The 27856-nt window shown below is 39.7% G+C and overlaps 1 protein-coding gene across 16 annotated transcripts in view; it reads left to right on the top strand.

The window, feature by feature from the left end:
- Kif1b (kinesin family member 1B) overlaps positions 1-27856 on the top strand; it is a 143067-nt gene that overhangs the window by 57129 nt on the left and 58082 nt on the right. For 15 of the 16 annotated variants that reach the window (XM_076563513.1, XM_076563506.1, XM_076563510.1 and 12 more), the window contains 7 exons: positions 3300-3379; positions 4852-4927; positions 10301-10380; positions 10832-10938; positions 11746-11829; positions 12800-12980; positions 13127-13199. In XM_076563513.1, coding sequence (XP_076419628.1) covers positions 3300-3379; positions 4852-4927; positions 10301-10380; positions 10832-10938; positions 11746-11829; positions 12800-12980; positions 13127-13199 — 681 coding nt within the window. Of the gene's footprint in view, positions 1-3299; positions 3380-4851; positions 4928-10300; positions 10381-10831; positions 10939-11745; positions 11830-12799; positions 12981-13126; positions 13200-18873; positions 23794-27856 lie in introns of those variants that run through there. The other variant, XM_076563514.1, reaches the window with a different exon arrangement.

Raw genomic sequence — 27856 nt, 5'->3', positions numbered from 1 at the left:
TCCTGCAGTCTGGTTCACCTGGGCCATGGTATTGCACATTTGCAGATTACCTAATCTGTTGGTTACTTGTTGGAGCCAAATACCTGAGGAGAAGCAACTTACTTTATCTCATGGTTTGAGGTTAGTCTACAGAGAAGGCGTGGCAGTACTCAGCTACTTTCTCCTTTCCACTCTTTATTTCAGTCTGGGACCCCAGTTTGTAGAATAGTGCTGCCACATTCATGGTGGGATTTCTCTCTTAGTTCAGTTTCCCTGGCAGCACTCTCACAGACACAGTCAGACATGTATCTTATTTTAAATCCAGTTAAGTTGATGAACCATTGCATTATCCCTGGCTCCCAGCTCTGTGGATGGAGGGTTCTTTTAGCTGGTTGCCAGCTGTACCTGCTTCTGTCTTGTCTGTGTGGATGTGAATGTCAGGAGCAGTGCTTGTCATACTCCCTTCAGTGACTACAATGAGAGCAGACAGGTGTCATCTCTGCTGCTGAGAACAGCTGCTAGCATTCTTGCCAGCCATCAGACTGCATCAGGAGCATCATGTTTTCTTTTTTTTGCTTACTACCTCCAGGGATATTGTTTCCCTCTACCTTTTGGACTTTGTGTTCAAGAGTACCAGGGCAGGGGAAACGCACTTAGAACCAATCAGGGATCCTCTTCACCATCATCAGTATCCCCCATTACAAATCGCTGCCCATCCAAAGACAACTGAGAACAGTGGTACTCTAATAGGTAAAGGTTAAGAAAGAAAGGGCTAGCGGTGGTGGTGCACACTTTTAATCCCAGCACTCGGGAGGCAGAGGTAGGTGGATCTCTGCGAGTTCGAGGCCAGCCTGGTCTACAGAGTGAATTCCAGGACAGCCAGGGCTACACAGAGAAACCCTGTCTCGAAAAAGGCAGACTAGCTTGTTGAACATCTTCACAACTGAAAATGAATCAATGTCAGATGCTTTCATTTTAGTTTTCAGGTGAAGCTGTAACAGATTTTATATGAAATGGGCTTCAGAGTTTTCTTTCTTATCATCCCATCCTTCCCCTTGGCATTTTCCTTACTTCAGAAAGAAGGTGATTCCAGAAATAAAACCAATGCTTTTGTGTTGATTCAGAAAGTAAGTGAAGTTCTAAAATAAAATGCCTAACAAAAGGAGAGGAAGGAGAAATTTTTCAGGGTTGCAATGTGCAGGGTGATCTCTGCTGTTGTAAAATTGACTTGGGAGCGTTCCTATAGACTTTATTGGTGTTCTGTGTGGGAAAGTGTTCATTCACAAATTTTCTCATAAGTAGGGGTCAGTGATCATATTGCCAGCAGGACTCTGGCAGTTGGGATAAGTCAAACTTCCCTCTCACTATTTTATATCAAATGTTCGCTTTGGGGATTTTGAATCTTAACTGTTATTATATTGTGCCTTACTGCACAAACAAGATTACCTTTTTTCTCCTCTGGTGTAAAGGAGAAATTTCTTTCTGGCTGCCAGCTAGAACCAGCTGAAAATAATGCCACTTGTTAAGTGTTAAGACAATAACTAGGTTTTTTAAGAATTAGGTCACCCAGTGTCTTCCAAATGGCTTCTAGGGAATAATGCTGTCATTATTCAAGGAACTCTCCCCTCAGCTGCCTAATCTCGTGAAAACAAAGCTGTAATACGTTAATCAGCAAATAAATTGCTCTCTTAATTTTCCCTGAAACAACATAAGTAAAATATTTCTTTCCCTTGCTTTATTCTAGAGTGCAAATGGCTCCTTTACAGCTTTGTGTTCAGTGTCGTGCAGGAGTTCACTGAGGCATAAGCGCCTTAGTTCTGCTCTTATTTTGTGAATGGTGAGAATTCCTTTTGGACAGACCTGCATTTTAATGATGCAGGCAGAGCACATCTTTCGTCCAGAGTGTGGGACAGCAGTTGTACAGTACAAACGCTGAGAATGTCTTAGGGGCTGCATTCCTAAGCCATGACACTGCAAGGGAAAATACTGCAGTGGAAACAGCGACAGTGGAGGCTAACTCATCTTCCTCACGGTTGACTTGCCTCTGCTTTACATAGGTGCTGCTACTTCTTTCTCCATTAAATAGCCTATTTCCATATGTAATGTTATTATCTCAGTTCCTCCATAAACCTCACTGGCAAGAAGAAAAAAAAGATAGTGATATGTAATTTTTCTTTAAAGCCACAATTTAAACTGCACTGAAATCTCTGTGTGAGTGATTTGGTCCTTTTACTCAGTAAAGTCTTAAGCATGCAGCTATAGCCACCGACTCTGATATTTATAGACTGGCATCAAAGTCAGTACTGTGAGTGCCATTGCCCAGACTTAGCCTATAAATATTCATACCATCCATCACAAGAGCAGGCAGGGAAAATGCTGTGCTGAGCAGTCTGAGGACCCGCACTTGGAGCTCATTCAGAAAGCATGCTGTCCAGTACAGTCAACCCTTAGCTATCTGACGGCCTCAAGGAATGTTCCATGGAGTAATCATTCAACCTTCTAAATGTTAAAACCTAAACTATCATCTTTATGTGAGGGGGGGGAATATGTCTGATTTGCCCTATCAAATTTTCTGCCTTCTTATTGAATCATCAAAAGGAAATAAAAAGCTGGGCATGGTGACACATACCTGTAGTCTCAGCACTTGGAAAGCTGAACTAGGAGGACTAGGAATTCAGCATTATCCTTGGCTAAATCATGAGTTTGAAGCCAGGGATGGCTATATGAAACCCTGTGTCAGGTCTCATGTCTCACAAAAAGTGAATGAATGAATGAATGAATGAATGAATGAATGAATGAATGAATGTAAAGAAAGTCAGGACACCCAGCTCAAGGAGTAGGATGGGCTTAGGTTAATTACATAGTTGTTTTTTTCAATCTGTGAAGTGATTGTGTAATAAATGGTTACTTAGTCTTTGCTAACATTAAAGGTTTGCTAGTGTGCTGCTCAATTGACATTTTCTTTAGGCTGTCCTTGGAGCTTTTTTAAGACAATGACTTTTTAAACATTATAAATATTATAACTTGAAGCCATGATTAAAAAAAAGAAGAAAGTGCCTTGCATTTTTGGATGTTAATATTACTCTTCCTGTCTTGTGCACACACACATGGATTCACCATTTGCCTATTCTATTAGGATTTGGAAGATCTTTGTGTCTGAGGTTTACTTCATATTTATGATTCCTACCTTATAAAAAAGAAAAAGAGCCATCACTTTGGAGTCTTCCTTTGTTTTCAAACGGTATTACGTGTCTTATGCTTCACTTGCTGAATATGGTATGTTAAGACTCTTCCACTTTAATCTGTGCATCCTTCCATAGGAATCAGAGAAGATCATTGCTGAGTTGAACGAAACCTGGGAAGAGAAACTTCGTAAAACAGAGGCCATCAGAATGGAAAGGTTGGGAGATAAAAATCTGGGACACTACTAAGTTTTCTGGGGAGCCCAAGTTACTTTTGTAATAAGAAAAGATGAAATAGAATGCAAAATAAAGAACTCTCTCCCCACCTAAAACACAACACAAATAAATATACAGGGGAAATTGTATCCAATAACATTTAAACTTTGAAGTGAAAGCTACACATTTAGAGAGTCTCTAAGGCAGTGCTTCTCAACCTGTGGGTCATGACCCCATTGGGAGTAAAATGACCCTTTAACAGGGATCACATATCAGATATTTACATTATGATTCATAACAGTAGCAAATTTACAGTTATAAAGTAGCAACAAAAATAATTTTATGTTTGGGGGGGGGTCACCACAACATGAGGAACTATTAGAATGCAGCATTAGGAAGGTTGAGAACCAGTGTTCTAGGGAGTCATGTGCTTAATAGTTTCCACACTTGAATGTTGCTTTCGAATGAGAAAAATTGTACCAAATAAAGGAGATTTTTCATTTGTAAAAAGTAAACTTTGCTTGGCAGGGGCCCATATGCAAAGAGCTGTTCTAACTCTGTCTCTTCAAGTTACTCCGTCTAGAACCTTTTGGGTAAAAGGTATAGTTTAGGTTGCAAACTTGTAAAATTCTTGTTCTGTCTATACTGTTGGAATAAACGCACACTTTTTTCTTTTAAAGTCAGTTCCTATCTTCCATCTTTATAAAAATGAGGGCAAAATGAATGAGCTTTGATGTACTATCAGTAAACGTAACAAAGAATTTTCTTACTTATATTAGATTTTTTTAAACTAGAATTATCTGGGCAGGCAAGATGTCTCAGCTTTCTACTCAAGCCTGCTTACCTGAATTTGATCCCTGAGCCCCACTTAAAAGTGGAAAAAGAGAATCAAGTCCACGAAGTTCCCCACAACATTAGGCACACACATGTACACACACATACCAGACAAAAAAACAAACAAAAATAAAAAGAAAACCAAAAACCTTCCTAGAATTACTCTACCAAAATGGGGAGGAAGGGGGATGGGAACATAACATTTGAGAAAAATCACATTTACAGACGGTATTTCGTATACCTAAGCCCCTACCTTTCCACTCACTCCTGTATTAAATCTGTGCTGCACTGTGTTAAAACCAGAGTGCCAACCTATAAGTTACTTTGATTGCTTTCTTAGATTCTGGGGAAATTGTTTTTGTGAAGTTGGATGCAACTCAAGGAATATAACCTTGCAAAATTCTTACCTGGATGAACAGAACTTTAGCATGGAATATTCTTTCACTTAATTTGAACATTGTTTCTCTTAAAAATAAGTTCTCATTAGTGATGAACATAGCATTCTGTGTCTCCCTTGCCAACTGTTTTGCTTTGTCCATCTGGTTTCCTAGTTCTTTGGAAACTAACTGAATTGACGTTTTGATATTGGTATTCTGATTTACTCGGGGGTTTGTTTTGGTTTGTTTTTTCTTTTTTCTAGAGAAGCTTTGTTGGCTGAGATGGGAGTTGCCATACGGGAGGATGGAGGAACACTTGGTGTTTTCTCACCTAAAAAGGTAGGAAGCCATGTTATAAAACTCAAGCAAACAAAACATTTTCTTTATAAACCTCTTCATGTCTTTCTGATAGAGCTGTTTTTATCTAGATCCTTAGCTTAACTTCAGATATTTCTGCTTTCATCTTACAGTACAAGGGCAACCTAGTTGTAAAATGAATAGTGTTTACAAAAGATAAACCCGGGCAATGAGTCTATTTCAGCATCTTTCTGCTGCTCCTCTTACCTGCCTGACCTCGCTGGAGCACCAGTTGCTTTAGTTATGTTCCTTTTTGTGTCAGGTGCTTGCCCAGCTTGCAGTTAGCCCTGGGCTTGATCTCTCTTTAGTACCATACATCTTGGGAAGGGTGCCACATGCCTATAATCCTAGTGTTTAAGAGGTGGGGGCAGTAGTCATCAGCTCTGCTCTGCAGCGTCTGGGAACCATTTCCAGCTGTTGAGGTTGGTGAGCAACAGTACTGCCCCATGATTTCTATTACAACTACTTCTGTTAGTAAGCAGTTTCAGTCCTTACCTTTAGATGCCTCTGCTCCCTTTTCAGCACGCTTTTTTTTTAAAAAAGAAGTGATTAGATTAGCCACTTTCCTACTAGTGTAACCATAGTTGTAGAATAGTTAGGGACCTTTCAGTTAATTGGACTGATAGCATGTCTTGTGTGTTCCTTTTGACTTGAGTTGCTTCTTAGTATTGGATACTAGAATACCTTATTAAATAATTGTTTTGTGTGCTTTTTTATATGACAACTGTAAAGTATGCATTAATAATGTACCAAGCATATGTGTCACCACTGATAACTTTCTTCAAGGTTCTGAGTATATCTCTGTGATACCCTAGCATGTATATGGCCTACTACTGTATTATTAACAAGTATCTATGTGCATAGTTTGTGTTCTGGGTTAAAATACGAGATCAAGGAGTTTTGAATTGGCATTTTTACTTGATGTGAACCAGTGTTTTTATTATTTTTTGTGAGGATTCTTTTGCTTACTTTTTTTTTATCATAGTCACAAAACTGTCTTACAAATTCCAATATGTTATTTTCAACAGAAAACATTGATTTAGCTAGGTATAATGGCACACACCTACAATCACAGCACTTAGGAGGGGAATGCAGGAAGATCAGAGTCCAGCATCTGCTTTATAATAAATTCAGAACCAACCTAAATCATACACAAGAAGAAAAGGGCTGGAGAGAAGGCTCAGCAGTTAAGAGCACTTGCCATTTTTCCAGAGGACCCTACTTTGGTTTCTGGCACCCAAGTTGGGAGGCTAAAAACTGCCTGTAACTCCAGCTCTAAGGAATCCAAAGCCCTGTTCTGACCTTATGGGTACCTCTCCCCTCCCCCGCACACAAACAAATGAAAATCAATCTTTTGTAAAAAGAAGAAATTAAGCCAGGCATGGTGGTGCACACCTTTAGTCCCATCACTTGCTAGCACATGGAAGGCAGAGGCAGGAGGATCTCTGTGAGTTGAAGGCCAACCTAGTCTACAGAGTGAGTTCCAAGACGGCAAGATCTACACAGAGAAACCCTTGTCTTGAAAAAGCCAAAAAAAAAAAGTTGATTTAAAGATTTCGAGATATATAGAACATCAACAATTACATGTTTATGTGAAGTTGAGTCATCTTTACCTTAATGATGTATTTATTCATACATATTACCTACATTGAAGAGATTTTAGCAGTTACAGTTTTGATAGAGTTTAGATTATGCTTTTGCATACCTCTAAAAGTTTTTCTTTTTTTTGAGAGGGTCTCATATATCCCAGGTGGATTAACACTCACTATGTAGCAGATGATAACCTTGAACTTCTGATCCCCCTGACTCCAACTCTTAAACAATGGGACTGTAGGTGTGTGGCACCCTTCCCCCACATATATGGTAGTAGAGATCAAACCCAGGGCTGATTGCCTGCAAAGCAAGCCCTGTACCAACTGTGCTACAGCCATAACCCTTAAGTTTGCATGAGGTTGTGTGTGTGTATTAAGAATTGTAACTCACTAATAGAACATTTTTCTACTACATATAGATTTGGGTTCTATCTTTAGCACCGGGAAAAAGCAAGCAAGCAAATAAACAAACAAACAATAAAACTTACAAAAGTGATTTGGTATTTAACCAGGTGTGGTGGCACATACCCTTAATCACAGCACTTCGGAGGCAGAGTCAGGTGGATCTCTGAGTTCAAGACTAGCCTAGTCTACATAGTGAGTTTCAGGACAGCCAGGGACATACAAAGAAAGTATCAGATAACATAAAATAAGTAAAAATGTGATATTTATAAGAATTTAAAATAACCCAAACAATTGTAATATAAGCAGCATAAAATTACAGGCTGAACTCTCTACTTTCAAAGATTTTTTTCTTGCTTTAAATTTCTAGACTTTCTCAGGAAAGGGAAAGAAACACTGTAGACCACATATAGACTGTTGCTCAAACTCCCTTTTCTTTTCTTTTTTTTTTTTTTCATAATTTAAAAAAAATTTTATGTGCGTGCATTTGTGGTTTGTTGTTGCTGTTGGTTTTTTTTATTTGTTTGTTTGTTTGGTTGGTTTTTCGAGACAGGGTTTCCCTGTGTAGCTTTGCACCTTTCCTGGAACTCACTTTGTCAAACTCAAAGAGATCCACCTGCCTCTGCCTCCTGAGTGCTGGGATTAAAGGTGTGCAGCAGCAGCAGCAGCAGCAGCAGCACCACCACCACCACCACCACCACCACCACCACCACCACCACCACCACCACCACCTGGCTGTGCATTTGTGTTTTGCATGCGTGTATGTCTGTGTGAAGGTGTTAGATCCTGGAGTTACAGACACTTGTGAGCTGCCATGTGGGTGTTACACTTGAACCCAGGTCCTCTAGAAGAGCAGTCAGTGTTCTTAACCACTGAGCCTTCTCTCCAGCCTAAGACTCCCTTTTCTTAGTTCCCTAATGAGACTTTAAAAAAAAATACTGCCCATTAGCTGGGCAGTGGTGGCACACAACTTTGATCCCAGCACTGGGGAAGCAGAAGCAGGCTGATCTCTAAGGCTAGCCTGGTCTACAGAGAAAGTTTCAAGACAGCCAAGGTTACCCAGAGAAACCTTGTCTCACAAAAACAGACAGACAAACAAAAAGAATGCGGCCCATTGAAGGCTTTGACTTTTTCAGAGCCGCCCAGTTCTTCCATCAGAAAAGTAGAAGCTGATGAAGATGCAGACATCTCTGTCATCCCTTTTAGACCATTCTTGGCACTTCGCAGTCCCTTTTCCTTACCACTCAGCTGACCTTTCTTCCATTCTTCCATATTTGCTGGCACTGTCTTGAGTAGATGTTGACCCTGAGACCATGTGACTTATTTTTGGATTTCAGTGAAGGCTTTTCACCAAGAAAAGTTTTTAAGATTTTAGAAATACTAGTGTTAGATGAAGAATACTTTTAGAAGATGTTTATGTTGTTGGCTGTTAATAACTATCTTTTTTTGGTAAGGTAAATACTAGTAAAGACAATAGCTAGGGACATGAAAATTATAGTGGGGGAACTTCAAGGGTATTAATGTTTTAATAAAAAATGGAAAATCCGTTTTAAGAATTTTGGTTTCTTTTGAGACAGGGTTTCTCCATGTATCCTTGGCTGTCCTGATACTCACTCTGTAGACCAGGCTAGCCTGGAACTCAGAGATTCACCTGTTTCTGCCTCCCAAGTGCTGAGAATAAAGGTGTGCACCACCATCACCCAGCTGTTTTAAAACTTTTAATCTAGGTATTTACAAAAATTATATTTAACTTATCCAAAAATTGGTCTGTTTTCATTTTGTCTTTGTGTTCCCGTTGCTTTGCCCTTATCCTGGCCTTGGCTCAAGTAAAGGTGCTTGCCACTGATCCAGACAACCTGAGTTTGAAACCCAGAACCTACAATATAGAAGGATAGAACAACTTTCCTCAAGTTGTCCTCTGATTCCCATGTGCCTTTTGTGACACATGTGTATGCACACACTTACAGCACACATATATACACACCTGCAAAACAAATGTTTGTTAAAAAACACAAATCACTTGGTGTTAGAGATGGCTCAGTGACTGTGAACACCTTCTCCTCTTCAGAGGACCCTAGTTTGGTTCCTGCACACATGCTGAGCAGCTCACAACTGCCTGTAACTAGGCAGTGATTCTCAAAGTCTCCACCCTTGGGGAGGTTGACGGACCCTTTTTAGGGGTCACCTCAGACCATCAGAAAACACGGATGTTTACATTATGAATCATAATAGTAGCAAAATTATAGTATAAATAGCAATGAAAATAGTTTTATGTTTGGAGGTCACTACAACATGAACTGTATGAAAGGATTGTAGCATTAAGAAGGTTGAGATCCCCTGCTCTAGAGGATCTGATACCCTCTTATGTCCCCTCCTATATTAATATTCTCTTTCTCTCTCTGTCATATACACACATACTTAACTTAAAAACAGAAAAGTGAGTTTGTTAAATTTTAGAGCTCATGTTCTTTTTTTATTTTATTTTATGTGTCTGTTTTGCTTGTATATGTTCTGAGTGCCAAGTGCATGCCTGGTGTCCATGGGCCAAAAGAGATCATTAGATTCACTGGCACAGGTGTTGCAGATGCTTGTGAGCACCCAAGTCGGCACTTGGGATCCAACCTGAGTTCTGTGGAGGAACAAACATTTGTCTTATCTACTGAGCTATGTCTCCGGCCCCATTTTTATTTTATTTTTTTGAAACAGGGTCTCACTATGTAGTCCTGACTGGCCTCAAACTCTGTGTAGATCAGGCCAGCCTTGAGAATTCACCTGTCTCTTTCTTCAGAGTGTTAGGATTAAAGCTGTGTGACACCATGCCCAGCAGAACTCATGTTCTTGAACATGATGTGTTAGTCTAATTTGACAAGGCCTGTAGAGCATGCTTCTTTTATTTTATTTTTTTTTCATTTTTATTTATTTATTTTTTTCTATTATCAGCTTGATACAGTACAAATTCTTATCCTAATAGTGAAATGTTTCACTGAGGTTTGCCCGGTGATTGAGTAAAACCAAAACTTATAATCCACAGTCATCCTAGGGTCCCCCCTGCTATATAGCCTCCCTGGTTCTGTGGGTTGCAGTCTGATTGTTCTTTGCTTTATATCTAGTATCCACTTATGAGTGAGTACATACCATGTTTGTCCTTCTGGGTCTGGGTTACCTCACTCAAGATGATATTTTCTAGTTCCATCCATACACCTGCATGCTTCTTTTATTAATTACAGAATTACACCTGGGACTTTTACTGATCCTTCCCCCTTCAGGTGCTCTGGGGAATCTGAGAAGCTTTTAGATTTCCCATTGCTGCCGCTCTCTCGTGGTTTTTTGCCCCAAACTGATCATCTATAACCTTTTTCAGACTCCACATCTTGTTAACCTCAATGAAGACCCACTAATGTCGGAGTGTCTGCTTTATTATATCAAAGATGGGATTACAAGGTATATTTGCTTCCAGTTTGAGTCATATTTAATATTTTCTTTTCTTCTAGATAATTGATAACTAAAGGGAAATGTCCAAAAAATTATAATAATTTGCTATTTCTCCTTTCTGGAATGATTATGAACTTACCTTCAAGTTGTAAGTGGAACTAGTTAGCCTATAACTACCTCTAGAAGAACCTGAATGAAAATTGCCCTGTAATAACACAGATGGGTTCATTAGAGAACTTGGTTTGCCCTGTTTTGTTATGGTGTGTAAATTACATCAGTGTGTTGATCACGTAAGAAGGTTCATCATACTTGAGAATAGAATTTGTAGTTGAAAGTGTCTGATATAAAGTAGTGCATTTTTATATATATCAAAGGATGTTATTTGGGAGAAAGCAGTTCATTGTTTATAAGTGCTTTTTGTGTCTGAATTTCCCTGGGAAACACTCTCCCTTGTGTTCAGGGTTGGCCAAGCAGATGCTGAGCGGCGCCAGGACATAGTGCTGAGTGGGGCTCACATTAAAGAAGAGCATTGTATCTTTCGGAGTGAGAGAAACAACTCTGGGGAAGGTGAGGGTTTTGTGTTTTCATTTCTCAAGCACCTTTTTCCTCTGCGTATTCTAAATCCTTCAGGCTTGGGAGTCCCTATCTCTGTTAGTGGAATTTTTTTTGTCAATAAAATATTGAAAAACGAAGAAACCTGGGATGTTTATAAATGCAAGGATAGACATTGCTACTTAACATGAAAACAGCATGAACAAAAGGAGCCCTTTTGTTACTGCCAAGAACTGAGCAGGATGTAGGCAATTGGGTTTGGTCTTGAATGTTAACTATTTAATAGAAAAGTAAGAGAAAAGTAACTATTCTAGAAAATGGGAGAATTGAAAAACCTTTAATATTAGCCCAGTAGAATTCATGTTTATCTTACAGGGAAGAAAAAGTCAATCTTGTGTGAGTCCCCACCACAGCCTAGGTGATTAACTGGACAGCAGCTGGCTAATGGCTGTTTTGTGCTGGTCGCTACCTTCTTCACTCTCCACCAGAATGTTAGCTTTTATTTGTGTGTCATACTTAGGATTTCTGCTGTATTGTATTTTGTCAGAATTAATATTTTCTATCTTCTTTTAAGGCTTATGAAATTTAGTTAAATGTTTTTAGTCAAGCCACAGCTCCCAATAAGCTTCCTATACTGAAATTAGTTCTGGTATCTTGAAACAAACAAACAAAAACAGCCAAACCCCACACAAACAAATAAAAAAACTGCCTAATAAACACTTTAGTTGTTGGTTGCAAGGGTCTGTTCTAGTTCCCGTGAGTCCTGACGGTGAACTACTTTTTATTGTTTACGATAATAACATCAGTCTGTCTTCTTCCTAGTTATCGTGACTCTAGAGCCTTGTGAGCGCTCAGAGACCTATGTGAATGGCAAGAGGGTGGCCCAGCCTGTCCAGCTGCGCTCAGGTGAGGCTGAGAGGTCTCAAGTCTTCAGCAATGTACATATGACTTGTGGGGGCAACTCAGACTTTGGCTCTTTATTTAAAGGCGAAAGTTACCCTGGAATTCATGTTTTTGTAAAACTACAAATCTTGCTTTTGTTGTTGTTTGCTTGTTGTTTGTTTTTGTTGTTGTTGAGACAGGGTCTCACTAAGTAGCCCTGGTTGGCCTGGAATTCACTGTGTAGACCATGTTGGCCTCACAGAGATTTTCCAATCTATGCTTCCTGAGTGCTGGGATAAAATGGGTGGACCATCACACCCAGCTGAGTATCTGTCTTCTTATATTATGAGAGTCAAATTATATTTCATTTTTTTAGATAGGTTTTCACTGTGTAGCTTGGGATGGCCTCAAAGTTGTAAAGCTTTGGCCTCCTGAGTGCTAGGATTGTAGGCATACACCACCTTGCCTGGTAAGACATTTGAAAAAACAGATCCTATTCATTAAAAATGAATTCCTTGGAACTGGGGCTGTAGCTGAGTGCTAGAGCAAATTTGCTGACATATAAATAATCTTTAGGCTGAAAGTGTTGGATATCAGTTCCTCTGAAGGTCAAGAAACTTCAATAGATGACAGCTAGACTTTTGAATGGAAAGCAACTTCCTTGCTATTAGGAAGCTTCTTACTATCCTAGCTTATCGTTAGAATAAACAGAACAAATGACAGCTAGAACCTCATTATTTGCAGACTATGGCTGTCCCCCGAAAAGCCAACATTAAATATGTCTTAAAGACAATTTACTTTATTAGTATTTCTCCTTTCCTCCCTGCCTTCCTTTCTTTCCTCAGGACTGAACCCAGAGCCTTTGTAGGCTAGGTAACCCCTGTCCCCTCTGAACTACGGTTATCTGTAGGCGGTGTCTTGCTGAGCTATGCAAACTGGATTTGACTCACAGCACTGCAAAACAAATTCTTTTCCCCATTTCTGTTTGTTCTAGGCAACCGTATTATCATGGGTAAAAACCACGTTTTTCGTTTCAACCACCCTGAACAAGCACGAGCTGAGCGGGAGAAGACTCCCTCTGCTGAGACCCCCTCTGAGCCTGTGGACTGGACATTTGCACAGAGAGAGCTTCTAGAAAAACAAGGAATTGATATGAAACAGGAGATGGAAAAAAGGTAATCCATTAGTGTTAGGCAGCCTGTGTACTTTTACAACAGCTTGGTTGTACTGTTACTTCGAAACGTGTGTACTTTTACAACAGCTTGGTGATTTCACAACTTACTCTTTTTTGGTATTTTGTTTCTGTTTGTTTTTCTTCTAGGCTACAGGAAATGGAGATCCTATACAAAAAGGAGAAGGAGGAAGCTGATCTTCTTTTGGAGCAGCAGAGACTGGTAGGAGTCTGTCCTGAATCTGCAGCTATTGGGAAGGGCATTTGCTCTCACACCTGCTAGCAGGCTCTCATTGGTACCACCCATTCACTGTCATTGCTTAATGAACTATCATATATCTTCTGGCAACCTTAGTCTGGGAAAACATCTATAGAGGTACTATTTTGTACCTTTTATTTCTTAAAATTAGATCTTCTGTCATAGTCAAGGGCTTTTTGAAGAAATAATGAGAGCTTTTATGATACCTTTGCCCTTTGGTAGTGCTTTTTGAGTATGTTCCATCAGTGGTCTTTTGAATGATAATAGCTGAATATTGAATTTGGTGGGAGTTTGCCTTGGTTTTGTTTCTGGCCACTTGATAGTACTAATTCTCTACTCTTAGGCTGACATGGGGATTGTTCTTGTGCTGGGCAGATTGGGGTTTTTTTTTTTTTTGTTTGTTTGTTTTGTTGTTTGTTTTTCAAGTTAAACTGTGTCTAAAAGTGTTGCTGCACAATTGCATGTTTTAATCCTTTTCTGTTCCCCTGCATGGAGTCTGAATTCTCAGTAAGGTTCTCAGTGGCTTTTGTGGTAATAGTGTAGTGGGGAGCTGCACACCCATCTCAGACAGGAGAGAGACGCTCCTGACTCTGGGTTGAGAAAGGTTTTGGATAAGCAGTTGGAAAGTCATTGACCATGCTAGCTATAATGGGTTAGGATTTTATGATGATAATTGGTTTCCCAGGTTTTATAAAAATGTCTTATGAATAAATTCTTCTTAGATTTTAATATTAAAGCCAGCCATAAAGCCCTGATAGTAAGAAGTTCCATAATGCTGGATGTTGTGGTACATGCCTTCAATCCCAGCACTTGGGAGGGTGAGGCAGGAGGATCTCTTAAATTCATGGCCAGCCTTGTCTTAGTGAATTCCAGGACTTCCAGAGCTACAACAAGGGGGCACTAATGAGAAATCAGGGAGAAGGATCCTGGATTCTTCCCTTAACATGAAATACAACATATAAGTTACAGCCTTATATACTGTTCTGTTGGAGAACTATTGCATTGCGGTCTGTGAAAGCCAAGATATTAAGTAGAAGCAGCCTTTATCAGAGCACTTGGTTCTTGGCAGTGGGTTAAACCAGCTAAATTATTATCTTTAAAATTATAGTGAAGCCCTCAAGAATATGGATTGGAAGAATAAATTAAGTGTTTGACACAAGATAATATCAATGTTACAGGGAAAGTATCTCTAAGTAGCTTACCTGGCTTTGGTTTTAATGGTTAGGGCTTGAAAAGTTTGTGACACATGAAGGAGTCTTTTATCATAATTATGTAGTATAACCTAATAACATTCCTCTGATGGTCTGTGAGACATCAAAGAGGAAAGGTGTAATTAAGCACTATTTATTAACAGTAGTGTCTCATATTTGAATGTATGTTGCTTTGTAATTTACAAAGAGCTTTAACATCTATCATTTTGCTTGATTCTTGTACCAGCTCTGTTTGGTAGATGTGTATGTAAATGAAATATATAGCATTGCCCTTAGTTTATAGTTAAGGCTGAAAACAATGTTGTTGTACATACATACATTTTAAAAATTTGCTTCAGTAGTGGCCTTACATACCTGTTAAATCATGTATCTAAACCTTACACTTGAGTCTTCTAACTTACGTCAGAGCCTCTCAATCACTGGAAATCCTTTTAAAATATAGGTAGTGATTGAGGTCTGTGGGTGGGATCTGCAATTCTGAGTTTCTCAGAAGTTCCCAGGTGATAATGATGCCAGTGGCCTTGGGAACACACTTGAGTAAGTAGGCATTAAATAATAACTTTGTCTCCTGCTCTCCATCGCCAAAAGTTGATGATTGTTTCATGCCTTGACATAAAAACCCTGATGAGGCCGGGCGGTGGTGGCGCACGCCTTTAATCCCAGCACTAGGGAGGCAGAGCCAGGCGGATCTCTGTGAGTTCGAGGCCAGCCTGGGCTACCAAGTGAGTTCCAGGAAAGGCGCAAAGCTACACAGAGAAACCCTGTCTCGAAAAACCAAAAAAAAAAAAAAAAAAAAAAACCCTGATGAAGCCCAACATTCTGTTGCACAACTGAAATCCAGTTTCTCCAAGGCTGAGGCAAGAGGAGCATGAGTTTATAATAAAGTTTGCATAGCTCAGCAAGACACCGCCTACAGATAACTGTAGTTCAGAGGGGACAGGGGTTACCTAGCCTACAAAGGCTCTGGGTTCAGTCCTGAGGAAAGAAAGGAAGGCAGGGAGGAAAGGAGAAAGAAATACTAATAAAGTAAATTGTCTTTAAGACATATTTAATGTTGGTTTTTCGGGGGACAGCCATAGTCTGCAAATAATGAGGTTCTAGCTGTCATTTGTTCTGTTTATTCTAACGATAAGCTAGGATAGTAAGAAGCTTCCTAATAGCAAGGAAGTTGCTTTCCATTCAAAAGTCTAGCTGTCATCTATTGAAGTTTCTTGACCTTCAGAGGAACTGATATCCAACACTTTCAGCCTAAAGATTATTTACCAGTAACGATACTGGTGGAAAATGTGGTTTTTATAATTCTGTGTTGGGCAACCATATGTGCCTTAGAAAGATTCAGAGGATATGAAGTAATTACTGTTTTCACTAAATATTTATTAAAATACTCATAAATTATTTTTGAATAACAATTATCATCAAATATTTAGTACTATAATTTTTAATATAGTGACATTAAAAATTGGAATTCAGAGTCCACAGGATGGCTCAGTGGGTAAAGGTGCTTGCCATCAAACCTAGTGAGCTGAATTTCATCTCTGGAACCCACATGGTAGAAGGAGAAAATTGATTCCTGCCATTGTTCTCTGACATCACACATGCACCATGGCATGAGCAGCCTCTCAAATGCACACAATACATGTACATGCATGCAAATATATTTCTTAAGCTTCTAAAATTGGAATTCATGAATTTCTGTAATGCCAGCTCCCCAAATTCACTCACTCTTGTTGTGAGCATTCCCTTACAGTCAGTGCTCTGTAGACACCTGTGTGTCTTTCTTCCTTGCACTTTGACGACTTTCCTGTCTCTTCTCTCTCTCATTTGCATATATTCACTTGTGGACTTTTCAGCAGGCCAACTATGCACTTGAAATATATAATATATAATGAAAGTGGATGAGTCATTTAGTGACTGGAAAATTATGACTGCTTGATTTTAATTTTTTGAATTTATATAGACTTTTATATTTCATTTTAGAGTTTAAAGGTATTTTTTATTTCTCAAGTCTGACACTTAAGTAATGATTAGAATAGTTGTCCTTTCCTAAATTCAGTAATATTCACTTTATCCCTAAGCAATTATAAAAGAAAAAAGTGATAGTTCTGTGGAAGATCAAAGGCAATTTGTGTTCTATAAAACTGAGTTTAAGCCATGCGGCACGCACCTTTAATCCCAGCCCTTGGGAGGCAGAACCAGGCAGATCTCTGTGAGTTCGAAGCCAGCCTGGTTTACAGAGTGAGATCCAGAACAGGCACTGAAACTACACAGAGAAACCCTGTCTTGAAACACACACACACACACACACACACACCGCCAAAAAAAAAAAAAAAAAAAAAAAAAAAAAAAAAAACCCAAACTGAGTTTATATGTATATTTGGGGGAAAGCACTCAAGCCAGACATGCTTTTTACTCTTCTCTATTGATGTCTTGAGGTTGGAAGATGGCTCCCTCAGTAAAGTACTGTTGCACCAGCGTAAAGACCTGAGTTCAGACCCTAGCCTAGAGAGGGGCAGAGACAGGGAGTTCTGTCTCTAAGGCTCACTGGCTGGCCAGCCTAGCTGAACTCATGAGCTCAGAGAATTCACCTTGGACCTTCACACATGTAAAACACACACACATACACACACACACACACACACACACACACACACACACACACGATTAGCCTTCTGCTTTTCTCATTTGTGGTGCTGGGGATTGAGCCTGGGGCCTTGCCCATGTTAGGAAAGCACTCTGTCACTAAAATATACTGAAAACTCCCACCACTCTGCTTTTTTAAACTAAACAAGAGAGGAGGGGACAAGAGGATGGCACAATGAGTAAAATATTTGCTGTGCAAGCCCGAGGGCTTCTTGTGTGTGGATCTCCAGCACACATGTAAAACCCAGGCATGGAGGCATGGATCTAGCTAAACTGGGGGAGGAGAGCCAGGCGGATTCTGGGGTCTCGTAGCCACCCAGTTTAGTCCAAATGGCCTCATTGGGTACCAGGCATTCGTATGGTACACGGACATACGTGAAACTGTTGTAAAGCCAGTTCACTATTTTAAGCCTAAGTTTAATTTTTTCCTTGCTTTTGAAAAGAAATAATGCTGCAGCTCAGATGACTGAAAAGACAGTTGAAGTGCATCCATTTTATATGTGCAGACTCTATTCTTTGTGTTTATTGGCAGCATTGTCACTTAAAAGTAATAGTCCCCAAGTGGATGTAAATCACATGGGTTTTCTAAGTCGAAAACATGAATTGTTTTGTCTGTAGAATTTTTGTTGGTTGGTTTTTTTGGGGGACAATCTTATACTAAACTCAGTGTGTCCTGGGACTTGTAGCAATCATCCAGTCTCAGACTCCCATGTGCTAAGACTATAGGTGTAGGCTCCCAAGCCTAGCTTCAGGAACACCCTGTTATTCTAGAGTTGTAGAGTGCTTGCCTAGCAGGTACAAGGCCCAAGCATCCTCTCCCAAGGAAACAGGTTTAAAATACACTATTACTTAGGAATTTTAAAATTATCTTTAATGAAAGACTGTACCTCACTTAGTTACTTTTTATTCTGGTAACTTCTCAAAATTTTAGAGGGAGGTTATTATTGGTTTCATTGTATAAAAAATGGATAACCTGTTATCCTTTTTTTTTTAAATGCTTGTTCTCAGAGTAACAAACCTTAATGTACAAATGAAGTGGATTAATTTACTATGCAAAAGAAAATGGCAAGTCTAGTTATCTGCTTCTAGAAAGACCAGTTTCAAAATCCTCCCATCCAACAGGAAAGGGAATTTGGTTGATAAGAACCTTATATGTTCTGCAAAAAGGAGTTCTTAGCACTTTTAACATCATCTCTGTTCGCTTCTTTCTCTACTTTCTATCTAACTTTTTTCTAGGGTTGCTCATTTTAGTAAAGCTAAACCAAACTTGGCATCCTGCAGTTTTACTAACCTTTGTTAATCTGCCTGCTCGTCACATCTTTGTGTGGCATCCGTGCTCACTCTTGGGGAAGAGATTCTGGAAGAAGCAACAGCAATAACCAAGGCAAATGTGGGGAAGTGGCTGCATGTTGTTAGCATGTGTGGGACGTGGGCTTTACCTGTTTTCTGGGCATGGCGGAAGGGTTATCTCACACTAGTTCATATGACTAGAGTGAGAGAATATCAGCCCTCCAAGAAGTATAGTTTATTTACCTCAGGAAGTAGAAATTTGGATCAGGACTACACACACATTTATATTAATAGTAATCCACATATGCATAAGTCTTAGTAGGCTTCCCTGTCTAGGTTTTGTTTTTGTTTTTGTTTTTATTTGATTTCTAGTATTTTGTTTTGTTTTTTAAATTTGGTTAAGGCATTTTGCTTGCTTTTTCTTCAATTTGATTTTCCTTTTTTACATTTTAATTTTGGTTATTTGGGGGCCATTTTTTTATTTTGTTTTTCCAAAGGACGCGGATTCTGATAGCGGGGACGATTCTGACAAGAGGTCCTGTGAAGAGAGCTGGAAACTGATTACTTCTCTGAGAGAAAAGCTACCTCCTAGCAAGTTACAAACCATTGTTAAAAAGTGTGGCCTTCCCAGCAGTGGAAAGAAACGAGAACCAATTAAAATGTACCAAATCCCTCAAAGAAGGCGCCTGAGTAAAGATTCCAAGTGGGTCACCATCTCAGATCTTAAAATTCAGGCTGTTAAAGAGATTTGCTATGAGGTTGCCCTCAATGATTTTAGGCACAGTCGGCAGGAGATTGAAGCCTTGGCCATTGTTAAGATGAAAGAGCTTTGTGCCATGTATGGGAAGAAAGACCCCAATGAGCGAGACTCTTGGAGGGCAGTGGCCAGGGATGTCTGGGACACTGTTGGAGTAGGGGATGAGAAGATCGAAGATATGATGGCCACTGGGAAAGGTGGAACAGATGTAGATGACCTCAAGGTTCACATAGACAAGTTGGAAGATATTTTGCAAGAAGTCAAAAAGCAAAATAATATGAAAGATGAAGAGATCAAAGTCTTAAGAAACAAAATGCTCAAAATGGAGAAAGTCTTGCCATTGATTGGATCTCAGGAACAGAAAAACCAAGGAAATCACAAAACAAAAGAGCCCCTTGGTGCTGGTGCTAACAGCATCTCTGATAATGATGTCAATAAAGGAGAAAGTGGAGAACTTGGCAAAGAAGAACGTGTTTCCCAGCTAATGAATGGTGATCCAGCTTTTAGACGTGGACGTCTGCGTTGGATGAGGCAAGAGCAAATACGTTTTAAGAACCTGCAACAGCAGGAGATAACAAAGCAGCTGCGTCGGCAGAATGTGCCCCATAGGTTCATCCCTCCTGAGAACCGGAAGCCCCGCTTTCCCTTTAAGAGCAATCCTAAACACAGAAATTCTTGGAGTCCTGGGACGCATATAATTATAACAGAAGATGAGGTTATTGAGCTGAGAATTCCAAAAGATGAAGAAGGAAGAAAAGGATATAAAGAAGAAAGCCAAGAAAAAGTTGGTAGAGTGGCTTCTAAAGATCCCCAGTCAGCATGGGGCTCCCAGGGTATAAGAAGTCAAGATCATATCCAAGTTAGCAAACATCATATTAATAATCAACAACCACCACCTCAGCTACGTTGGAGAAGCAATTCTCTCAATAATGGCCAACCGAAAAATATGCGCTGCCAGGCAACTGCCTCCTCGGAGTCATTAAGCTCCCACAGTGGTCACCCCACCGCTGATCTGCAAACTTTCCAGGCCAAGCGTCATATTCACCAACACCGTCAGTCTTACTGTAATTCTAACACTGGAGGTCAGTTAGAGGGCAGTACAGCCAGTTGCTGTCAAAAGCAGACTGACAGGCCCAACCACTGTAGCCAGTTTGTGACACCTCCAAGGATGAGGAGACAATTCTCAGCACCCAATCTCAAAGCTGGTCGAGAAACCACAGTATAAGTAAATTACTGGACAAACTTGAAATTGTAGCAAAGCAAACAGGCAGTGTTAATGTTAGCTCGTGGATTGTGTTGGTGCATCATGATTTTAATGTTGTGTTCCTACAAATACTAACTGGTTTTTATTGTTAAAATGTACAACACTGGTAAACGTATTGACACCTCCCTTTTTTGCTTGTGTATTATCAGTGGGCAGGTTCTAAAATTCGGTATAAAACATCTAGGCTCTATATTTTTCTGATGCTTTCCTCCACGGTGCCTAGATTATTAATGCACTTACACTGGTTTGTCTTGTTTGGTGTAAGTTTTGTTATTTTTTTTTATAGTGCTTAGAAATTGATTTGATATCCCAAAAGACCTGCCACTTTGTTTATGCAAACAAACACTCAAAAGAGGAACTTGATATATAGAATAAGTGCCTCTTATTCTCTATAAACATTAGAAAGTGGCTTAAAATAACATGCAACTGTGTGGATACAGCTTTAGATTACACCTTGATGTCTATTCTTTCCATTAAATATAATATAGTTGGCTCTTTTACAAGCTGAGACCCAAGATCTTCAGACATTTTGTCCTACACAATCTTGCATCTTAGACGTCATCATCTTATTCTATATTTTTAAGGAACTAATTCAGTATCTTTTTTTTTTTTTTTTTTTTTTTTCTCTAAGACAGGGCTTCTGTGTGTAGCCCTGGCTGTCCTGGGATTTACTCTGTAGACCAGGCTGTCCTCAAACTCACAGAGATCCATCTGCCTCTGCCTCCTTCCCATGTGCTGGGATTAAAGGCATGTGCCACCATTGCTGGACCCTGACTCAGTAATTTTTGTATATCAGAATATATACAAAACTTGTCATAACTCTAAAATCTTTAAATTGGCATTCTCTGGGTTTCTATTTGATTTGCATTTTGAAATTTACTATCTCACACAGAATGAACTATATTTGCTAAAACTATGCCAACAGAAATATCAACAAAACTTTCGTGTGCTTCGAGCAATATCTTTATGTTTCTAAGAAGATCATCTGGTGAGAGAAGGAGATGGGACATGGGAGGAAGGCTGATACTCACCTCTTCGTTGCCTTTTTCCACTAGCTGATGAGATAATAAAACTTAACTGTGGTTGAGTCTGGAGACAAGATAAATATATATATATATATATAGTAACCTGTTCTTTGGTCAACAGTAGTAATGCTCACAGATACTCAAGCAAGGAAAGATAAGTCTTGATGAACAGTCACTATCAATACCTCACTTCACCATGTTGTGGCTGCGTTTGCCTCAATGGAGAACTCTCTTTAAATAAAAAAGAAAGAAAAAGAAACAGTGGATTTTAATGGAAGAAAAGAATGGCTTTCTATAAACGTCTTGATCTCTTGCACTTGTCAGAAGCTTTCCTAAGAGTCAGCATGAAGAGCTAGAGATCACCAGACTAGACAGTGTTGAAGATTCCTAAGTCACACCCAATCATCTGCCGACCATCTGTCTCCCCATGGCGTGATAACTTGCAGCCAAGAGCATAGCACTCAAGGAGGCCTAGACTGGGATTATGGACTGACTTTTTTTTTTTTTTTTTTTCCGTTTTGGGTTGTGTGTGAGTGCTATGCTTTAGTAGAGCACATTAGTTTTCATTGTAGTGGGCTTTTTTCCACCCCCTCTCTTCTAAGAAAATGTCTTAATGCACAGAAAGTTGCTTCCAAGTTTTTTTTTTTTTTCCTAAAAAAAGAAATTTGGGGAGATATTTTTGCTTTCATAGCTAGAACAGTTCTAGTCTTCAGTGTAAGTTTGTATGGCAGATTCAACTTGGGTGATTGATACTTACTGTGTGTTGACTTCCTTGAATGACAATCTGTGCCATTTGGTTTGAATGTACTCTTGGTAGGCTACTTCAAGTCAGTCACTTCAATGCATCTATGTTGTCTTTCCTTTTCACACATAATTATACTGACTTTGGGTTTTTTTTTGTCAAGAATTTCATTTTTTAAAATTAAAAGTACTAATTACTTAGGTTCCAACTCTACCAGAAAAACTTGAAATAACATATTTCTGATTCATATAGTTTGGCTTTTATTTATAGATAAAATACTCCCTTTACTACTAAGTACTAGAGTTAACTTCCTATTGTTGACGTTGGAATGAAGAGTTCTGTAACATTATCATGTACATATGTGGATGCTGGTATGCCCACAGGGATAGTCCAAAGAATTAGCTTTGTTCTTCACCTACTAATCTAAGTATCCTCATATTACTGATCAGACATCTAAAAAAGCCCTTAATTTTCTAGGTGACCAGGAAAGAAATGAACTAAGGTTTGACTGCTAGTGATGTCCTTTCATGCATCTCAGAGTTTACCTTAGAAAACTGTCTGCACAAAATTGCTTGATTGAGTCACTGAACAAGTATATAGCGCCATCATGCTTTTAAGGGCCCTTATTGCTCTGTTAAGACAGAGTCTCATTGATGTGCCCATGTTGGCTTCAAACTTGCAGTCCTCCTCCTGCCTCAGCTCCCCCAGTTGCTGGAGTTAGAGGTGTGTGTCACCAGGCTCAGTTTTGTTTTGTTTTTTTAATGGTGGTATCTCTCCCTCAGCTTAAATTAAACAAGACCAAAGAGAAATTGCCTTCATTAAAGCATTATTTTATTGTGAAAATATTCCTAGGTGTTGTCATCGTTAAACAGGGAAAAGTGTTTATGCTTGGGAAATTATATAATGATCTGGCATTACTGAGACTGAATTTTCCAGACCAGAATGTAACTCTATAGACAGTTAGAAAATCTGGTTAATAAATTTAAACCAAAGGGCCTTTCCTTAATTCTTGCTTCTGATTCTTTTAGTACAGCAAGTTGTTTATTACATTGAAGTGACTTGAAGTGACCTTTTGTGCTTTAGGTATAAGATACTGAAAACAAAGCACTGACTTTGCCACACTAATGCCTGAATTTTTAAATGCTATCAGATTACAGGAAGTTACTCAGGCTTCCCAAGGTCAGCTGCTGTACCTGGTGCCTTATTGGTCCTTTGTTGACTTGCCTTAATGGTTTACACAGAAGCCTGAGAGGAGGGACGCTTCCTGTGGTCTGTGTACCTTGATGAAGGAGGCTTAGGTTCAGTGCAAAGCAAGCGTGTGTGCTGTATTGTTACAGACAAATTCATTACAACAATTCTCATAACTGGTTGATATCATCTTCCCCAGATTTTAAAATCTGCTCTAGGTAAACTTAGTTTGGTCCACTTTAGGTTGTGAAATGTGTTGTTTTTTCTTATTATTACTGTAAAAAGAAGTTGTGAATCTTCTTGTTGATGAACTGTGGTTTTCTTCTCAATTTCTTAAAACAATGCTTGAAGATTGAGTGTAAGACCTGCCTTTCAGAAAGGGAGAGTTAGTTTGTAATGTTAAGAAAATAAAGTCCTCGTTAAATAAAAGTTGAAATGCTCTTTGAAGTGTGATTTATCTCTATGTGGAGGAGGGAATTGAAACAAGGCTGTGCTAATTAATCAGTCTGCTCCTGACCCGTATTTACTGCCTTGTCATCTGAAGATAGTCGTATGCCAAATACCTTTTTTTAAATATATATTTTTGTATGGACTTCATTATTTTCAAGCTTTTGCATTTAATGTCCTTTTCAATTTTACAGAATTGGGAGCCACAGGATATAGCTAAGTGGTATGCTAGCACTTAACCTATCACACAAAGCCCTGGGTTCTGTCTCTGGTGCCACAAAATGATAAAAAAACAAATAATTCGGTCTTACATGGGAACTTTAAATAAAATCTCTTCATATATGAGTAAGATTAATACTTTTTGATTTCAGTTAACATTAAACTTTTCCATTTTTCTTCATTACATATCATGATTTGAAATTCTTTTAAGTGATGTACCCTTTCTCTCCCCTTTAACCTCTGCTTTTCTCCGCTCAGATTATTGTTAGTTTGCTAAAGATGAAATAGGACAAAGCAGAATTTTGATTTTTTTTTTTTAATGGGCCATTGGTCTTGTTAAAAATTTACATGTAGTCAAGGGCTGGAGAGATGGCTCAGCAGTTAAGAGCATTGACTGTTCTTCCAGAGGATTGGAGTTCATTTCCCAGCACCCATATGGCAGCTCACAACTGTCTGTAGCAGAAGTTCCAGTGGATCTGACACCTTTACACAAAGATGCAGGCCAAATACCAATGCACATAAAAACAACAATTTCAAAAAAAAAAAAAGACTTTAAAAGAATTTGGACCTAGCAGATTTTTCAAATTGGAAAATAACACTGTGTATGTTACAAATCAGAATACAACATATGCTGGCTGGGTGGCAGTGGCGCACGCCTTTAATCCCAGCACTCGGGAGGCAGAGCCAGGCGGATCTCTATGAGTTCGAGGCTAGCCTGGTCTACAGAGTGAGATCCAGAGAAACCTTGTGTCAAAAAACAAAAACAAAAATACAACATATGCAACTGATATGCATGAATTCTTAATATGAAATATTGTGCTTTATGAGAGATGCAAAGCTTGATTTGTTCTGTACCGGGTCTCATATCTTTCCCTTCTGCTCTGGGAGAAACTAGTGGAGTTTCCAAGACCACTCATTAGTGTCCTAGAACACAGAGGTGATTCCAGTGCAGTATGATATATGCAGTAATGGTTGTGTGGGCAGAGTCACATCCAGAGACTAATGGGAGATGAGGTTTGTGGAGGAAGAAAGCTTTAAGCCAAGGGCAAGTCCCACAGTATAACCAAGAATTTTCCAAAATAAAAAGAACAAGGGAGGGAAGGATCAGAGTGGAAGAGACCAGGTCAGGATTGGGGAAATGTGAATTACTGGGGATAGTCAGAAAGCCATATCTGTTGTGGTGGGCAAAAGACAAGAAAGGACACTGGAGGTACTGAGCTGGACCAGACTATGGTGTGAGAAACTACTAACCCAGTGTCAACACGGAGATTCCTTTATTAGGTCCGCCTTGTTAGAAAGCTCAATGTGGTCACAGTATAGAGCAGTGATTCTCAACCTGTGGGGTCAAATGGCCTTTTCACAGGGGTTGCATATGAGATATCCTGAATATCAGATGTTTACACTATGATTCACAACAGTAACAAAATACAGTTATGAAATAGCAGCAGAGTAATTTTATGGTTGGAGGTAGGAGTCACCACAATGTGAGGAACTGGAATAAAGGGTCACATTATGAAGGTTGAGAAAGACTGATGTATAAGGTGGATTGTAGGCAGGCAAACTCAGAACCATGTGGGCCAGTTGGGAAGCTGCTACTTGATTCAGGTGAGGAGGAGTGCTTCCCTAGCAGTGCCAAGAGGGAGATGAAGAGCGAGAGAAAAGCGGAGCTATTTTGATAGTAGAACAAGGTCGTAGGCTGGCCATGGGAGCCCACTCCTGTCATATCAACACTGAGGAAACTGACACAGGGAGATCTCCTGGACCTGTCTCTCAAAAAAAGGGGCGTGGAGGGAGTTGTAGAAGGCTGGCAAGAATGGTTCTGTGGTTAAGAGCACTTGTTGCTCTTGGAGAGGACCCAGGTTCAAATCCCAACATCCACATCGTGGCTCACAACCATCCATAACCCCAATTCCAGTTCTAGGATTCCAACAGACAGGCAAAACATTCATATACATAAAATAAAGTAAATAAATCTAAAGAAGTTTTTTTAACTGTTGCTTTAAAGAAATTATTGGGCCCCTAGGGAGCACACATACATCTGAGATTGTCTTCTCCTGATGAGGGGCACATTTAAATGTTGACAGGGTGTGAGGTGTCACCTGGGATATGGATATCCCTTTCTCTGATTGCTTGCTGATTATATCTTGTCATTTGAAGCCAAGTTTCTGATTGTTAAAAACTGCCTACCCATAAACTCAGGGTAGTGACTTTGATTTTGTCTAAATTGTCATCTTAGAGATACCAAACTGTCACCATCGCTTCTCACCTCGTAGCCTGACTTGTGTCATGCATTGCCCATGCAGTAACCAGAGTCATCTTCTTGATCCAAGTCACTTCCTCTCAGTGACCTCATGGACTTCCCATTGTACTTCCAAACCTGAATTTTAGTGTTGTTGACAAGGTTTTACATATTGTAGCGGTTTGCCCTCCTCTGAATTCATGTCTTGACAGTATCACAGTGCAGATAGCTCTGGCCTTTTATTCCTCCTCAGTTACACGTCCTCATGACAGAAACTTGTTTCCTATCATGCTTTCCTCTTCCAAATCTCTGCTTCTGTGCCATTCCTACCCCAGCCCACCCTAGTCAGGCATGGTGGCACACACTTAATCCTAGTACTCAGGAGGCAGAGGTGGACTGATCTCAATAAGTTCCAGGCCAGCCTGGGCTACATACTGAGTTCCAGGACAGCCAGAGTTACATAGTGAGACCTTGTCTCAAAAAGATGACTGATTTTTTGAGAATTACAACCTGTAGCCATCCTGTCTCCTCACTTGCTTGGTTCCTCCGTGCACATGTAGGCTAATAGAATGTGGACCTTATCGGTTATGTTCATTTCCCAGCCGTCTGTATGCACAGGACTCAGAGCAGTTGTTCCCCAGGGCAGAGTCACAGTATCCTAGAGGTCTTGGGAGAACATAGTTTGATTGGTCCACCTCCAGAATTAATGATTGACCAGGGCAGGCATTGAGACTTGATCATTTGCATCCAGAGTACCTAAGTCATGTCTGATCCCTTAAACAAGCACCTTTGAAATGGAAAACTGTTGAGGTAGAGCTGGGATTGGAAATCATTTTCCTGTAAACAGCCAGAGAGTAACACTTTAAAATTGGTGTTGGGGATGCAACCAGATGGGGCTTTGTATGTGCTAGGCAAGTGTTCTACCACTGAAGTATACTCCTAGTCTTTACTAGTACTTTAAACTTTGTTGACTATGTGGTTAGGTGTCTGGATCTAGCCAATAGGCCATAATGTGCTGGTTCTTGATCTAAAAGACAGTAATTTTTGAGTCCTTTTGTTCTAAACATGACTGTTTCTGTCTGGAAGAGAGATATGTGCCAGATGCTTGGGTGGTAAATGACAGTAGGGTGCTTGTGAAATTCAGAATTATGGAGAAGCAGCCATGGACAGATAGCCACACTGGTATTTATCCGTACTGTGTGACAGGTCAAGAGAGAAAAATGTAGGATACTGTAAAAGGTCATAAGAGGTGCTTCTAGGAGTGAAAGCAACCTCTCCTACCTCATGGCTGATGTCAGTTTCGATTCTCTTTCCCTACCACCTACAGAAAAGTACTCCTCTCATTCCTTTTCTTCTCCCTGGCAGTCCTTCATCTATCTCCTACCTTGTTTATATTCTTCAGAATACTTCTCTCTACCATAGTTAGAGTGTGTACCATGTTTACTGGTTACCACCTCTTCACCCCTCGCATATGGGACCTTTTTCTTACTAACCTCTATATCTGTAGCATCAGATACTTAGTAGGAACACAGAATATATTTGTCTAGAGGTTGGAGAGATGGCTTAGAGATTAAGAGAGCTTGCTGCTATTATAGAGGA

This window comes from Peromyscus maniculatus, chromosome 2 (assembly GCF_049852395.1).
Source record: "Peromyscus maniculatus bairdii isolate BWxNUB_F1_BW_parent chromosome 2, HU_Pman_BW_mat_3.1, whole genome shotgun sequence".
In the NCBI taxonomy this organism is placed as follows: domain Eukaryota; kingdom Metazoa; phylum Chordata; class Mammalia; order Rodentia; family Cricetidae; genus Peromyscus; species Peromyscus maniculatus.
This window is presented reverse-complemented; position numbering and strand designations above follow the sequence as displayed.